Source organism: Lolium perenne, chromosome 1 (assembly GCF_019359855.2).
Source record: "Lolium perenne isolate Kyuss_39 chromosome 1, Kyuss_2.0, whole genome shotgun sequence".
Lineage (NCBI taxonomy): Eukaryota > Viridiplantae > Streptophyta > Magnoliopsida > Poales > Poaceae > Lolium > Lolium perenne.
Genome location: NC_067244.2, coordinates 26,496,086 through 26,513,895, shown reverse-complemented (window position 1 = coordinate 26,513,895; position 17,810 = coordinate 26,496,086). Strand labels below are relative to the sequence as shown.

Genomic DNA, 17,810 nt, shown 5'->3' with positions numbered 1-17,810 from the left:
ACAAAACACGTCTCCCAAACGCTCGATCCAGCGCTGTTTGGAGGACGGTTTGGGGGATACGACTGGAGATGCTCTTATTTTCTAGGTTATTCATATGGCTGACATGCAGTGGATCCACTAGCGGTCCTATATATCTTCGCCTGGAGACAGCAACGAGCGCCTATAGATTCTAGGTGCAGTTGTGGGAAGACGGTTGCACGTGCTACTTACAACCAACCTGGGTGGTCTTTGCCATTTAAGGGCATCTCCAACGGGCTGACGCATTTTGGACGTCCGAAATGTCTGGTTGTGTCTGTTTGCGTCAACCCGCGGACACCATGTAGCCCAGGCGACCGTTTGCGTCGGGGATATCTCCAGCGGTGCGGACGCATTTTTTTTTAGCTGAGGTCAAGGTTGTTAATGGCGGGTAACGTCCCGTTGAGGCCTGCCACCAGCGATTACTGGTTCCCGCGTAACGACGGTCGTTCCCGCGCTTGCCCAAAACATTGCCAACTTTCGTTGGTGTTTCGCTCGCGCGGGAAACGACCTGCGCGGCAACGCCGTTTCCCGCCCCGCCATGGCTATATATGGTGGACACCGGCAGCCGTGACGGGCACACCTCAACCTAAACCCTAGCATCCATCCATGGCCGAGCACAACCTTAGCTAGGATCAGGTTGTTCAGATGTGCCGCCAAGCCCACCCAGAGGAGGAGCGGCTAGTCGCCGACGCTTTTCAGGCCAAGCAGCTGGACCTGGAGGCGGCGAAGGCGGAGGAGGAGGTTGCGAAGGCGACAGAGCGCGCACAAGTGCATGAGCGCCTCGCTGCGTCCAGGGCGGAAATCACCGACGCCAGGTCCGAGCTTGCCGAGGCTAGGGCGGCACTCGCGGAGGTGCGGACGGCGATGGCGGCCCCACCCACGGACGCCATCATCCACGACATCACCGACGACGATGAAGTCGTACCCGGCCGCTTCGACTGCGGCGACGACCAGTTCGTTCTGGTCGCGTCCATCGAGACCCTGGCTGGCGACGCCCTGCGCTGTCAGGCTTGGGCAGTGGAGGAGGAAGCCCACAGCTATGCGGTCGCCATGGCTCAGGGTCGAGCAGGAGAACCGGGAGCTAGCGGGCGCCATCGCCGCCAGGGCCAAAGCGATGGCGGAGGCGACTAGGGATAGGGCCCGCCTCCACGCCCAGCTAGCGCCGTTGCAGGCGGCGGACGTGGAGGCGGCCCAGGAGAACGAGGCGGCGGAGGCAGCGACGGCGGAGGCGGCCAACTCTATGGCCAGGAGAGTCACGTGGGACTCCTCTCTCGCCAAGGCCCTCGAACGCCGCAGGCGGCAGGACGAGTTGTCCGATCGCCGACGTGCGCAGTCAGCGGAGTGCGTGAAGCGCTCCCGCTTCGACGACGGCGCTGGTCCCTCCGGCGGCCAGTAGTAAGCCGCGCGACTGCGAGTAACCCATGCCGTGATAGGCCGCGCGACTGCGAGTAGGTACGGCCGTTGTAGTTTTAGGTTAACTCGACTAACCATCTCTGTAAAGATGGTCCTTTTGGCCAATCAATAGTAAGAAGAAATATTTTAGTTACCTAGTCACTGTCGACCGGGCCGGGATGCAATCAACGCGGACACTTTCCGCCACCGCGCGGCGTCTGCGGAGACGCAAACCTAGCGGATATTTGGGCCAGGTTTGTGTCGCTGCGAACGGTTCGATCACTTTGCGTCGCCCTGCTGAAGCAGGGTCCAGACGCATTTTCGGTCACAGCGGACGCAAACGATCGCTCAGCGTCCGTTTACGTCGTCCCGTTAGAGATGCCCTAATAATCTGAATCATGGATATATGCAACAAAAAGGTTTGTACACATCAGAGGTCAAGGGCTATATATGCTCACTACTTCGAAGAATATTGGCTAGCACCACTACCTAGCAATGGGAGCCGCTGTTTCTGTACTGTAAAGTATATAAGGAAAAGGCGAGTGTGAAATGTGCATGAGCGCCAGCTGATGCCACGAGCGTTGAATCGTCAACATCAGATTGGATACGTACTCGTTGATCGTTGCCTACGTGGATGTCACCGTCGCGCTAGCCCCAGCATCCCACAGCGAGCATGCGGGTTACCTGTAGGCCTGGCGATCAACCTGATATAGCCCGTACATACGCCGTCCATGTCGACCGGAATGGATGCGCCGTCCACCTCCATGAAGTTTTTGTTGTTTCTCTCGATCGGTAGATGGATAGGCGGCACGTCCTTGTGCTTGCTTTGGAGGCTTTCATCGTATCCAAAACCGTCGCTATACCGTCGTGAAGCGGCGCCACTGGCGGATCGTCATCAACACCTCCTCTATACTCCTTCGATCATCTTGTCCAAATTAATCGACACATCTCAGAAGAACTATGCTTGTATTATTATACATAGTGTGCATGGTTGCGACGATGCCGATTTGGTAGACATGGGTGCGCACGCACCCAATTATGAGAAATTTGAAAACATGCTATTTCAGAATTTTAGAAAAAAGTTAAAATAATGCACATATATATGTATATATTATGTTGATACTTCCTTGTGCATATTTTCAAGGCAAAATACGATCATATGTGACCTACAAAAAAAATGAGAAAATATAAATTTCTATTTCTTAGAACAGTACAAATCTAATCATTACAGTGTTTCCACATATATAATTTTATCATTTTTTGTGGGCCACATATATAATCGTATGTTTCCATGAAAACTTACACGACTAAGTATCAAGATAATATGTATACATGCAAAAAAAACTTCTAAATAGCATTTATTTTGTATTTTTTAAGTAAGTGGTGCAACCCATGTTCCGTTCGGTATTTTCGATGGCTGTCGCAATTAATTTAGAGCGGAGTATACGTAATATTTTTTTACGTACCAAGAGCGCAAGTGAGAGGAATCAGGAGCCCTGCTAGGAATGTGCAACAGCGCAAGAAGAACTCGGAGCGGCCGTCGCTATCGTGCTTGTGCTGGACGGACGCTGTGGAGTCCCTGTCTGCGTAATTCCATGGGAAGGAATGGAATCGGAAGTGATGGCTAGCTACTGGACTTTGTGGATTTTCTTTTCCCTTTTCTCTCCATGCATGCATGATGAAAGACTCCTCCTGCTCTACTCTACTCGTGATGGACGGGAGATGGAAAGTTGTTGCCTTTCCCCTCCTCTCACAATCTGCCCAAAAGGGGACAAGGGTGATCTACCAGTGTCAATATATATCTGCCCTTGAATTTATCAGAAAACATCTTTTTTTTTTGAACAGGGGAGGCTCTGAAGGACCTAGAGCTTCATTGCCAAAGCGATGGAGGTACAAATTACAGAAAGAGTCAAAAAGAAACATGAAATTACAATCTGACCCTGACTATTTGCACAAAGGACCCTAAGAAATAAACAGAAAAAGCAATCGGGCCCAGCTCCTTCTCCACCACAGCAAGGCTCGCCGTCGTCAACCTGCATGCCGCCGGGGACGCGACCACTTGGGGCATGTAGGTGGGAGCTAACAACAGCACAACCAGTAAACCTCCGCCGGAGGTTGATTGAGTCCAGGAGGTGACGGTCGTACGCCGTCGCTCGAGGTTGGAGGGGCCGCCCTTCGGCCATGTTGAACGGCGACAGTGGCGCCGTAGGGTACCTCCAGATGAAGACCTGGAAGTGACGGCAAGACGCCATCACCCGAGGTTGGAGGGGCCGCCTTTCGGCCATGAAGAAAGGCGAGAGAGTCGCCGTAAGAGACCTCCGATGAGAAGCAACGCTCCCCTGCTGCAGATCCCGTGGGCAGCCGACATGAAGCCACATCTCCTCCCCAATCACGCCACCATGGCAGATCAGGGAGAAGAGGTTGCAGCTTCGGTCTTGACCAACAGATCCCGCCGAATCAACCTTATTTATGGAGATCTCCACTCTCCTCCGCCGCCACAACCTCGGCTCCGACCGCCGGAGCACCTTGGAGCAGCTGAGGATGATGGTGCGACGCCGGATCTGGCTGAGAAGATCCGCCGCCTCCCTCCTGGCATAGACGCCATACGCCATATAGGACCAAACCCTAAACCTACCACTACCACTATCTACTCTGGCGCCAGCTCCTTCCCTACTCCGGCCGGCTATTCCGGTGGAGAGGGCATCGGAGCGGCCCGGCAGGAGAGAAACTCCTATCAACTACTGTAGTGAGGCGAGAGCGGTGGAGGGGGGGGGGGAATGAGAGCAGTATACGAGTATCAGAAAACATCTTGAATCTTGGTCATGCTTTGCACCGCCAAATTCATCAACGCGCTTGGAGCGATTTCACACACATAGGGCAGCAGTCACATATATCACACCCCAAAACAAACTTTCGCACCGCTTTATAAGTAAAACCAGACAGTCAAAATGATGCAAAGTGATGAAAGAACTCGCTTACAAAGCGGATCAACCGCGCCCCTCTCCTCGTCGCTCCCGCGGGCGACAGGAGAGGACCCCCGCACCGCCGCCCCTCTCGTCCCCACCCAACCCCCTCCTTCCCTCGCCGCCGCCCGGAAGGCGACGCCGGCCAAAGGCTGGTCGTGGGCGGCGGCGGGGCCTCTCCTCCCCCGCGCGTGGTGAGATCGGCGCGGGCCGAAATCGCCAGGCCAGGGCGTCGCGCGGGCTGGGCGCGGCGGCCGCTGTTGCTGCGGCGACAGCGTGGCGACCAGCGGCGGCGGTTGCGGTCCTGGCGGCTCCAGGGGGCGGCAGCAGGGCGGGACCTGGCTCCCGAGCTCGGCGGGTTGGCGGGCTCGATCTGGCCCCGCATGGGCCAGCTGGGGCGCCTCTCTCTGCGAGCGGCGTGTGGCGGCAGCTGGTCCCTTGTCGGTGGTGGTGGCTGTGTGGAGGTGCTCGGGGCCGTTTGCTCCGAAGCTTGGTGATGGCTGGCGGGTGTCGGCGTCGTCCCTCCTCTCCCCGTCTCGTCCATCAGCCTGTTGCGGCGTCTCCGCGGAGGCTGGCATCTTCTCGGCTTGCAGATGGCAGCCATGAAGGCGGCTCGCTCCCCACGTGGGGGGCGGCCGGGGATGGGCGGGGACCTCTGGCTGCGAGGGTCGTCCACCTCTTTACTCAGCCATCATCCTGCAGCGGGTTGACCGCTGGGGCTGGCGGATGCCATGGCTTCACAGATGGCGGCCATGGTGGTGACACGCTCCCCACCCTGGGAGCCGTCGCGGCTGGGTGTTGAGCCCCTCTGTCTTGCCGTCAGTGGCAGTGGACGTTGCTTCCGTCTGTTCTGATGTGCCCCGTGGTGATGCAGATGGCGGCCATGGGTGCGGTCTCTTCTCCGATGTGAGGTGAGCCGTGGCAGTGGTGGTGGTGGCTTCTTTTGCCGGTTGTTAGACTCCGGTTTCGGGTTCTTGTCGGAGCTCTATGGCATTTTCGGCGTAGGTGGTCTATGTGCGTGCTCTCGGCTAGCCTACCCTTCGGGTATATCGGACCCAGGGGGGTTGGGGTTGCCCTCGGTGGTGCTTTGTCTTTCGACTACGGCGGTGACCCCTGCGTGCGGTGTGGGTGCTCCATGCCCTTCGGCTCCATCCGGCGGCACACAGGCATCGTGGCGTCGTCTCGGCTACGCGCGACCTTTCGGCCACACCCTCGACACAGGTGGTGTCGGTGCGTAGTGTGGTCTCGGATGCGCGCCGCCCTTCGATTACGTCGATGGTGCAGTGCCGTTGTTGGGTCCCTCCGCCGTGTCAGTCAGGCTCTTCCTTGTGACCACCGAGCTTGGGTCGCGATGAGTCTTCTCTTCTATCAACCGTCCCCCAAGGTTTTGCGGGGTGGCCTTTCCTTCTCCCTGTTCTTGTGTTTTGTTGGCGTGTGTGTGTTTTCTTTTTCTTCTCCTCTCTGTAACCCCCGTGTATTCTGTTCATTTGAACCTATCTTGTAGAGGCTGAAAAGCCTCATAGGCAACTTTGGAATATATTCAGGTGGGGATTCATTCCCCCCCCCCCCCCCCCCCCTTGAAAATTCGAAAAAAAGATAAGCAAAACAAATTATTAAGAGTAGACACACCCTGAATAAGCACCCCAAGACTAATAATTAGAGATGCCACCACGCCTTCTTGTGAAACCACCGAGCATCATCGCACCGCACCCAACAAGTTGTCGTCAGAGAGGGGCGCATGCCCTCTCGCTCCAGGGCCGTAGAGCGTCGATCCGTCCAGCGCGGACGATGAGAACAGATGAGAACGAGAGTGGTGATAGCTAAATCATGGATGTATGTAAAATAGGAGGCCGCAAAGAAGGCCTAGGGGCTAGAGCCGAAAGTTGTTGTCTTTTCCTCCTCTCGCAATCTCACCCAAAAAAAGAGGGAGATCAATCTACCAGCGTCAACATCTGCCCGTCGTTTCTTTCTTCAGAAAAGATGTTAAAACTTGGTCATATGCTCTTTACACCGCCAAGTTTCGATGGAGTGGCAGTGATTTTGCACAAGTAGAAAGAACACGAGACCTTGAGACCTTGACACATCCTTCCTCTCTTTTCTCCTCATGGTCATGTGCGATGGCCGTTGTGCATGCCCCCGCTCTTCCCTTGTTAGTTGAGGGGTCAATGTCTAAGTTCCAAAATTCACAACATATACATTCCCATCGTCGAAAGTTTCAGAAGGCAAAGTTAAAAGTTCAATAAACAATCTGGAGTGGTAAGGCTGGTGCCAATGCACCGCCCGACTCCCGCCCCGCCACGTCAGCTTTTCTCTCACTCTCACCCCACTCTCACCCCACTCTCACACCACCTTGCCAATGCATGGGCTATAGTCCCCACTCTCACTTCTCTCTCCTCCACATCACCATTTCTTTTCCACATTAAGTTATTTCACTCGATTTTGTTTAGACATTCAAAATAATGCAAGAAATTATTCAACTAAAAATGTTACCGATTACATAATAATTAATAAAAATACAAATTATGTTTCTTGTTTTTCTAAATAGCCTATATGACAAGTGTGTACTTGTGTTTGTATTTTGAACTGAAAGAGTAAAAAAAGGAAAGAAAATAAAAGAAGGAAAGAAAATAAAATAAAAACTGACATTTAAAGAATAAAAGAAGGAAAGAAAAAAAGAAAAAAAGAAAAAAAACCGACCAGGTCTCTTCTTCTACCTCTCGCCCCTCCTCTCGCCCGCGTCGCCAACGCGCCGCCCCGCCTCCCGCCCCGCTCCCGCCTCCATCTCGCCGCCAACGCGGGCGACAGCCGGGCGGTAGCGGGCGCTACCGCCGGGCGAGCCAGCCAGCGCCCGCCGCTCCAGTCCCGGCCGCCTCCCGCCCCTCTCCCGCCCCGTCGCCGCCGCTACCGCCTCCGCTACCGCCTGCGCTGGCACCGGCCTAATAGCTACGTGAACGCTAAGCTCATCAGATCGCGTTATCTGCACCAAAACTTGAGCTGGTGGTGGCAGGTACGTAGGTCCACGCCTTAATATTGCAGATTACCGTTAGACCCTCACATCGCATGTTCACCTTGCTGACACGCCTCGAGAGCCCATCAGCTAGCTTCCATGCCATGACAGGTCACAACCTACACCTTCTTCACAGATGGCCTTTATTAAGTAGCTCGTCGGCAAGGCAAGGCAGCCCCCGGCCGGCGAGACTTTCCGGCGGATTCATTATGGTCTGGTCGGTCGTGGTTCACTGGCTCATGTGCGTGTGGACACTTGATTCAGCGAGGATCGCTCTCCGACATTTGTCCTCTCGTGATTACTGTTTAGACGTTTAGTACTGGTACTCAGAGGATTCATTAGTCTGATTCTGGCGGCTGCAGATGCAGTGCCGCGACGTGCCTTTCCTGCAGCGGCAGGCAGGCCCAAAAGGACGGCAGCGAGTGCCTACAGTCTCTCACATGCCCTGGATCACAACAGACTCAAATAAAAGTACTCCGTAGTAGGAGTACAATCATTTGTATATCAACCAAGGCACAGTGCCCAGGATGCAGCTTTTTTTTTGCAGAAAATAAAGAAGAAATTATGTGATACCGGCTATCCTGATTTGCTTTTGTCATAAGGCTGGTGCCATTGGGGGCGGTAGTGGAGGCGCTACCGCCCGAGGCGGGGCGAGAGGCAGGCGGGAGAGGGGCGAGAGGGTAGCGCGGGGCGGCGGCGCTGGCGCCGGGCGCTATCGCCCGCTCCCGCCCGGCTACCGCCCGCGCTGGGGGCGAGAGGGAGGCGATAGGCGGGCGAGAGGCGGGGCGGCGCGCTGGCGAGGCGAGAGGCAGGCGACGCGGGGCGGGAGAGAGGCGAGAGGGCGTAACGGCTAGCTGACGTGGCGCGATCTCATTCGTCCACGTCAGCTAGCCGTTGGGGTAGCCGTTGCTGGTTCAAAAAATCCAAAAAAAGCCAAAAAACCCTAAAATTTCATCCCCACCCCCTATAAATACCCCCATATGGTTTCACTCACTCCACACCCATTTCATCTCCTTCACTCTCTCAAATCTTCTCCACCATGTCCGGTTGGACTCCACCAGATTTGACCTCGTTCACGGATCTATTGGGGGCCGACGGGTCACCGATACACCTAGATGATGTCTCTCCGACACATCGTCGCACCAATGTCGGTTCTTTGCCGCTTCCCCGAGTTTTATACTCCTCCGGCACACCACAACCGGGGCCATATGGGCCATACGCTCCACCTCCGGCGCCATATGGTTCATACCCTCCGCCTCCGTATCCATACCCCCAACCACCTCCAAATGCTCCACCTACAGGTAGCGGGAGTGGCACTGTACCTCCTTACACACCACCTTCGTACGGTTCATACCCTCCACCTCCGTATCCATACGTGCCATATGGTTCGTACCCCCCACCACCTTCTGAAGCTCCCGCTCCAAGCTCCGAGTCCAATGCCGCGGAAACAATCGTACCACCGCGTGCAAAGAGGCTTGACTGGACTGTTGCGGAAGAGGAAAAACTGGTACTTTACTTACCCATCACATATTTATTTCGGGGTTGGTTCTTGCTTGGATTTTTCACTAACAATATCTATTTCGGGGTAGGTTAATGCTTGGCTTTTTAACTCCAAGGACTCTGTTGCCGGTAATTGCAAGACCGGCACTAGTTTTTGGGGTCAGATAGCTGCAACCTTCAACTCTACCTCGGATCCTGCCCGTCATCGGACCTCGAAGCAGCTGAAGGATCATTGGAATGCCTACAACAAGGAGGTGTCCCTGTTCAATGCATTCCACATCCAAGAATCAGCATTACGTCAGAGTGGAGCAGACGATGATATGGTCATGAAGGCGACAATGGAGAGGTACGCGAATGACAAAAGAGTGACTCAGCCGTTCAGACGGCACCACTGGTGGCTAGCTGTTCGCAATGAAGCGAAGTGGAAAGGACAACATGGTCCTGGTAGTGGAACCGAGTCCACTTCCAAGAGAAGCCGTCTAGGACTTTCTGGTGAGTACAGCTCTAGCGAGGCGACGACGGAGGAGGAGCGTCCAACGGGCCGCGATAGGGCCAAGGCCGCGGCACGTAAGGGTAGGAGGAAGGGGAAGGACTCCTCATCAAGCAGTGAGGTAGGAAGTAAATCCTCCGCGATGAGGAACATGATGAAGGGTTTAGTGAAGGCTAAGCTATTCAAGCAATGGAACAAAATGAAAGACCGATCAATCGACGACATGAACGAAGGAGAAAAGCGCAAACATGCGAAGGCCATCAAGATGGTGGAAAAAGAGCTTGGTCTGGAAGATGATGACGACGAGGAGGAGGAGCAGGAAGAAGAGGAAGAGGAGTAGAATTTTTATTTATTATGTAATTTAATTAATTATTATGTAATCGGTAACATTTTTAGTTGAATAAAATAATTTTCTTGCATTATTTTGAATGTCTACAAAAAATCGAGTGAAATAACTTAATCTGAAAAAGAAATGGTGATGTGGAGGAGAGAGAAGTGAGAGCTGGCACTATAGCCTGTGCACTGGCACCGTGGGGTGACAGTGGGGTGAGAGTGAGGAAAAAAACTGACGTGGCAGGCTATAGTGAGGTGAGGCATTGGCACCAGCCTAAGGGCATCTCCAGCGGGGCGACGCATATTTATATCCGTTTGCGTCGAGCACGGACATAAAAAACGTCCGCATGTCCGTATGCGTCTGCCCCTTCTCCAGCGGCAGGGACGCATTTATTTGACCGCATGCGTGATTAGAGAGGAGAGAGAGGGAAAGATTATGTTTGTGTGGCTAGGAATAAGCGCATGCGTGATTAAAGGAGGAGAGAGAGGGCTGCATGCAGCCCAACCGGACACAAACGGACGCGCGGACGCGTCCGCAGAGACGCAATCCTGGCGCATATTTGGTCCACGTTTGCGTCAGGACGGACGGACACTGCGAACGTTTTGCGTCGCCCCGCTGGAGGGCGTTTTTTGTCCACGCAGACGCAAACAGACAAAAAACGTCCGTTTGCGTCGCCCCGCTGGAGATGCCCTAACAAAAATAGCACATCAGTCAAGCTAACATTCAGATTAAACTGACACGGGGCTAAAATTGCTGGGGAAAAATTAGGAACACTGGGTTCAAACAATGACCACGCAGTTTTGATCCAGGTTCAGACAATGGCTCACAGCCAGTGCGTCACTCGGGTCAGTTTCAAAAAAAAAAAAAAAGTGCGTCACTCGGGTCAAACACACTGATGGGTAGCCCAGACAAGCCGCTAACAAAAATCACAGAGGCATAAAGAAAATGCTCCTCCTACCTGATAAAGTTTATTACTCCCTCCGATTCATATTAATTGAATTCAATATGGATGTATCTAGAACTAAAATATGTCTAGATACTATGAACCGGAGGGAGTACTTCACACGAGTGCATTGGCTTGGATACAGGATCCCCTTCGGCGGCATGGATGGAAAGAAACGGTGGAATCTGAATGCAGCCCCCTAGCTCTTGCTGCCATTGTGCACACAAGGACTAGTGTTCTAGTAGTTTGTAGGAGCAGCCATGCACAGGGGTTGGAGATTTCCCAGCAGGCATAGGGATCATTCAGCATGGAAGGAAATGTGACCAGCTCAACACAACCCCTAGCTCTTGCTGCATTGTGCCTGCAAGGACTAGAGTTCTAGTTTGCGGTTACAGGGGTTAGAGACTTCCTAGTGGGCATCAGGACCAGTTTTGTGAATAGCAGACATGCAATAGGGTTTTGAGGATCCATACAGTGGTGAAATATGACGCGCTATTCATGCTCGAAGACAGTGTCTGGGAGGATGGAGCCAGGGGAGTTCACCATTGCGAAACCCGCCGTCTCAACGCAGTTTGGAGAACCCTTGTGGAATCTGGTACGAATTGTGGAGGATGCTGTGGAAGATATTCAGACAGCATTCAAACACATCACATTCAGCTTCAAAATACTGTGGAAGATATTCAGACAGCATCAGTACGGTACAGTACAGCATCATTTTCTAACACGGTCAACGCCATCCATTTAGTTACAAGATGCAAAAATAACTTAAAAGATGAACTTGGTGCCACTATAGTTAGCACTTGTGATATTAAAATCACTCAAATGGCATATAATGATGAAGATAGCCCACAAAAGCGCTAAGGTGCGCATACCACCATGAGAAGGTCAACCAGCCAGTCATCTACGGAGATCTATTATGCTACATCCTTCATGATGAAGAATAAAACCCTAAACTCTCGGACTTCAAGCTAGCAAAGCTCATACCTGTTGGGTAGAAGAGAAACATCTCATCACAAACGATGGGCAAAAATGGGTACTGTGCTCCAGAATACATAAGAACAGGCAGGCTAACTATCAAGAGATATGGATCCACTAGGGCATCAAATGGTCAAATCTTGGTTAAGTGGGTGCATACCTTTTGTTTGCAATGCACACGATTCACTTGCCATAATAAAATGCTTAGTTAGATTTTATTTACTTAAGATAAATTCATGATTGATCAACAGGCAAAGCTCATGATCAGGAACAAGAGGAGGCACTATGAGCAACTAGACCCTTCTTCTCAGAGGTGAAACCCCAGGGATTTGAGACAGACTGTGAGCTTGTAGTAATGTGCCTACAGCTATACAGCTATAGGAGGAAGCCTCTGTTAGCCCATATATGAGTGACGCTGCTGTTACATTAGCAGTACTCTAGCTCAAGAGAAACAGGTTGAAGGCCCTTAATTAAGTAGTAGCAGCAGTAAAAGATGAGAGCACTTCGGATCGTCAACAAGCTGTTGCCGATGCAATAGCTAGCAGAAACAGAAGCCCAATTCTAGGAAAGACAACTCAATCTTAGTGCATTACTTCATTATATCCCCCATTGAAACCAAAACAAGTAAAAAGTGGCAGTGGTACCATGCAAAGTTTTTTAGGTTACCTTGACATGTAGCTTTTCAGTATTGTGTCATATTAGATATACCAGGGAATCTAGTTCAATAACTAGCACAAATGACCTGGTGTAGAATTGCACAGACAACTAACTAATAAACAACAAAATGAAGATCTGAAAACAGCAAGAGAAGAATATAAAAGAAAAGGTCTAGGGAAACTAGCATCGCATATATCACTAAGAGAATGGGTTGGATTCAAACCTTGTGTGTGGAGACAGTGTGAAGGGGCGATGTCCATAGAGTGTGCGCCTTGTAGCCATGCACCAGACAGGAACACCACAGTGGCACTACCACCCAGCTCGATCATGGTGAGCCGACGGAAGAGAACACATGTTCTCATTGTTGAGAAGGATCTAGTAACCACGCCAAACTTTTATCTGCTGCTCCAGTGCATCAACTGACTCCATCAAAAAATTGGTACATTGAAGGGAGAAGTTTTATTTGTTCTTGATATTTCCCTTTATTTGAAAATAGAGAAATCAACAACGAAGTAGTTGAAGCTTCAAGTGAGATGTTCTTGCCATCAACTTTAGACATATAATTTCCAGCCTTGACTATCTCACCTTTTTCCAATAATAGTCTAACGATATCATTTAAAAGGCGAGAGCTCGGAACACAACCACTCTCCTCCATTGATAAAAACATATTGTCAGCTTCTTCCACTGATCCTTCTTTTAGAAGGTTTTGTATCATAACTCCAAAAGTAGAAGCAGTAGGTACCAACCCACTGGCTGGAATTGCAGCAAACAGGTCTTTAGCTTCTTCTCTTCTCCGAACCTTGTACATTGCATTGAGAATGGTATTGAATATTGCAATATCGAACTTCACATTCATTGCACGTAATTTCTGGAACATGGTGATTGCTTCGTCAGCACAATTATTTCTACAAAGTCCTGCAACGATTATACTGTATGTGGAAATGTGCACTGTTATTCCACTTTCGATCATCTCACGGAACCTTTTCTTTGCAGCAACAGTTTGCCCAGCACGAAATAACCCATCCAGTATGATGTCATATGTGACAGTAGTAGGTTTAACTCTCTTATGCAACATTTTGCTGAACATAATTAACGCATCATCTATATTCCCGCTTCTCATATAGCCATTAACAAGTGTACTATATGTAACAACATCAGGCTCAATGCCAACTGATATCATGGCATCAAGTACTCTGCATGCTTCCTCCATCTTGCCAACTAAGCAGTATCCATCAATCAGTGAACTAAATGTAATAACATTAGGCCTCTCACCTACGTCTATAACCAAGTTCAAGATATTGTGTGCATCCATAACCCTTCCTTCTTTGCATAGGCTGTTCATTATTGAACTGAAAAATACAATGTTGGGACAAGGAATACCTTTTTTCATCATTTCAGCAACCAACTCCTTTGCGTTCACCAAATCACCATGCAAACAAAAACCCTGAATCAAGGAGTTATAAATAGCTGCGTTTGGCTGTACTCCCATAGCAATCATCTGATTGAATTTGTCAATAGCATGATCCAGCCTACCCATTCTACAAAGTGCAGCTATTACAGATAAATAGGTGCAGGCATCCGGACTCACTCCTTGTCCTTGCATTTCGGTAAATATGAGCATAGCTTCATCCATCATCCCGCATTTAGCGTATGCATCAATTAATATTGTAAAAACATGGCAGTTGGCTACAATACCATTGCTTGCCATTGAATTAAAGAGATTAATCATATCAACAAAGGATTCTTCAGAGGCATACCCGTGAAGCAGAATAGAGTATGAGAAGATATCTGGCTTCTGCTGGCCCTTGGCAGCCATGGAATAGAAAATTTCTGCAGCTTCTTTGGTATTTCCATGCTTGCAAAGGGAGGCCATGAATGAGTTCCAAGTAACAGTATCTGGTATAAGACCCTGCCTTGTCATTTCTCTGAACATCTTAGTTGCCTCCTTCCACCGGCCCAAAGTGGTATATCCATGAATCATGGCAGTATATGTCACTACATTTGGTTGAACACCGTTGTCAACCATCTGCCGAAGGAACAACTCTGCCTTGTCCATTGCTCTGGCCTTGCACAGGGCATCAATAACCGAGCTATACGTGACCACATCTGACACGATCCCTTGCTGCATCATTTCATGGAACAGATTGCATGCCTTACCTACTTCTCCTTCCTTAAAGAAACCATGGATGACCGTGTTATATGCCACAACGTTGAGGGAGCAGGTACCTCCTTCTTTTGCGATCATCTGCAGCAGGTCAAGCGCTCGCTGGCTCCTCCTTTCGTCGCATAAGCTCTTCAGGACAATAGAGTATGAGAAGGCATTATGCACACAGCTGAGCTCGGGCATCGGATGAAACAACAGGTTCACTGCCTCATCTGTCCGTTTTGCGTAGCAGAGGCACTTGAGGAGGGTGCTGGTGATGGTCTCATTTGACTTCAGGCCTGTCCTTAGGAGGCGGCCGAAGAAGGCAAGCCCTAGTTCCGGGCGGCGAGTGCGGCAGCAGCAGTTCATGAGGATGCCGTACCTGAAGATTGTGGGCGGCGCCACCCGCATGCCGGCTTCTGCTCGACAGACACGGTTGAAGAGGGAAAGGACGAGGGCGGGGCCATCTCTGCAGGCTGTAGATTCTGGCTCACGGGAGAGGGCGGCGAGGAAGCTATCCAGAGAGCGCTCGGGAACCGGAGTGGCCTGCCGTAGCAATTCATCGAACAGGTGGTGTGCGTCTTCTGGGCTGAGCGTGCCAGCCCGGACGCGCTCTGTGGCCGAAGCAAAGGCGGCCTGGGGAGAGCAGGAGGGTGAGGCCAGCGAGGTGGAGTTGGAGGAGGAGGACAAGCGGCGGCGGAGGCGGAGGCGGATGCGGGACATCGGCGTGCTGGAGTAGAGCCGAGGCATCGGCGTAATCTGCAGCGGCGGGGCAGCCCAGCCCCACCCCCGAGGCGGGGTGGTGCGTCCAGCGTCAGGGATCCACCCCCGGCGGCCGCGGTGGCCGGCGCGGCGAGCTCCCTACCGGCGAGAAGATGCGACGATGTTTTCCTCCAGGCTCACTTCCGCTGGACGCTGTGTTGGCAGGTTATTTTGGGCTTTGTGTTGACCCTTTACAGGCTCAGTTTAGCATTTTCGTTTATTTTCTTTTTGGCGCACAATGATGTTTTTTTTTTTTTTGAGAACACAGTACAACGCAGACGCTCACAAGCACGCACGTACAAACACCCCTATGAACGCACGCACGCACACCCTACCCCTATGAGCACCTCCGAGGAACTGAGCCGGCATATCTTGAGGTTGACGAAGTCACCACTGGCGCCTCGCTGTTGACGGGCACGTCACCTACCACTGAAAGCATAGCGCCGATTAAATCCTGGAATAAATCCAGGTAATGCAAACACCCATGTCAAGTCTAGGACTTGAACCTGGGTGGGCTGGTTCCACCACAAGGGACCTAACCACCAGAGCCAAGCTCTGTTTGTGCATGTGCTTGACTGCTTGTGCTCTGGAATCAACATATCAATGATTTTGACTTCTTGTTTAACATAAAAAAAATATGAGAAGATGATCAATAAAAAATAAGATAATTAAGAGGATAATCCTCCAATTGTTTCTCTATATCGGGTTGTTACTCTTATTGTTTCTCTATTATTCATGCGTCAATCGTCTTTGCGTTCTTCGTTTCCTCACAGGAGGAAGGAGAAATTGGCGCACTAGCCATCACCGTCACTGCCCCTTGGCGAGCGCTATGTTGCATCCAGCGAGACCTCGCGCTCGCCTCGGCCGGCTCCTTGCCTACCAGCGGCGTAGCACCCAACCACCCTGACTTGCACGGCCGAAGGAGCGGCACCGCGCTCGCGACAACAGCCTCCTCTCCAGGAGCGACAGTAGTGGGAAGCGGAGCGGACGAAGACCCCTCGCCGCCGTTGCCGAACCTCGCCAGCTTCCCTAGGGGCGTGAGCCCCCAGTTGGTCCACCGGCGGGCGCTGCGCTTGCGCGCGCCCTCCGACCTCTTCCATTTCCGCCGCTCCTCCTCGGTGCGGAACACGGGGGACGCGGTGGCGAGTCCCCGCTGCCTAATCCCGCGCCGCGGCCTACTCCGCCGCCACAGGTGGCCATAACGCCGCTTAGGAGGGTGGAGGGGTGGCTGCGGCCTGCTCGATTGCTCGCCGGAATACGTGTGAGGCGGCGGCGGAGGGAGTGAAAGCGGCGGAGGGGAGTAGGTTTGGAACTCGAATTCCCCTCCGCGGCCCCTTTTAATACGGGGCGGCCGCGCATTTTTTCAGGGGCCCGAACTCGTATACAGTCCAGGCCGCGAGTTCGGGTTCCATTCCGGCCCAGTTTCGGCCAGAACCTGTATATCCGCCTGAGTTTTTCGGTTTCAGCTAGTTTTTCAGTCACTGCTAGGCTCTAACAACCGCACATGCAATAGGGAGAGAACCAGAAACGGACTTTTGGCTCTCGAGTGCCACACACCCCCATACACGATTTTTTTTTCTAGTAATTTAAAAAAGAAAAAATCCTGAAAACCAGGGATAATCAAGTTTGTACTCTTAGAAAAATTGTTTGGAAACGAAATAATTTTCATGATCTCTAGGGCAAAAAAAAAATTATGACGAATATAAAGTGAATAGTACCTAATCATGGGACGTTTCGAGTTTGTTTTCTTAACATAAAATACAATGAAAATAATTTCCTAGGAAAATATTGTGTTTCAAGTACAAGTCCTGATGAACTTTGATTTCCAAAAAGTTTCAATAATTTCAAACCTTATTACATTTTTTATTTATTTTTCCAAGTATGTGGGTGTGTGGCACCAGAGAGAGCGAATCTGTATTTCTCAAGAGAACTTTATCTCTTTATCCCGGCAGTGTCCAAGACATTTTTGGGAGTACTGTAGCTAGTATTTATACTGTTTCTAGACCCAGTGTTTTTACAATACTATTTCTATTGAGTAGTAAATATTCCAGAATATGTATGACGTAGTATATTTTCATGCCCCAACATGTTGAGATTTATTATGTCCATTATTTGCAATTGAGAATTTCAATTTCTTGCAAATAGAAAAAAACTCAATTCATCGTCTTAATTGAGCCGTTCTGGTTCAATACGAGCATGAAAAATTCAAAGCGATTTCTTCAAATATGTTTTGGGATGATTGCCTTATAAAATGCTCTCACATATATTTTATTAAGTTATGGCGTAAAGCACTAGAACTACGAATATCTATTGATTTTATTAGATTATACTCTCCAGTGCTGCAAGATGGACTTCAAAAATTTCTTTTGGATATTATCTACAATACTTAACAATTTGTGGTTCACGCTAATGATTTCAAGCCAATGCCTTGAAATTATAATTATTTTTGCGAAGTTCATTACAACATAACCATGATGGTTCTTGATTTAGCAATTTTAGATTAATAATCTCTGGTTCACCCATGTAAGTAATTAATGACCGAAAAAGAATTTGAGGCATTCACCCTCAATGGCCACAACTACCCTACATAGGCCTCGGACTTTAAAATCACTCTTGCGTCTCATGG

The 17,810-nt window shown here is 50.7% G+C and overlaps 1 protein-coding gene across 3 annotated transcripts; it reads right to left on the bottom strand.

Moving 5' to 3' along the window:
* Window positions 1–10,454: 10,454 nt before the first annotated feature.
* LOC127325747 (uncharacterized) lies at window positions 10,455–15,382 on the bottom strand. 3 transcript variants are annotated; one of them, XM_051352572.1, is made up of 2 exons: window positions 12,503–15,382; window positions 10,455–11,314 (listed from the first exon to the last, which is right to left on the bottom strand). In XM_051352572.1, the coding sequence occupies exon 1, from the start codon at window positions 15,170–15,172 to the stop codon at window positions 12,695–12,697; it is 2,478 nt and encodes an 825-aa protein (XP_051208532.1). In that variant the 5' UTR covers window positions 15,173–15,382; the 3' UTR covers window positions 10,455–11,314; window positions 12,503–12,694. The 3 variants fall into 3 exon arrangements, with proteins under 3 accessions (XP_051208532.1, XP_051208531.1, XP_051208530.1); XM_051352571.1 differs by having other exon boundaries at window positions 10,455–11,261; XM_051352570.1 differs by lacking the exon at window positions 10,455–11,314 and adding an exon at window positions 11,321–11,631.
* Window positions 15,383–17,810: the final 2,428 nt, after the last annotated feature.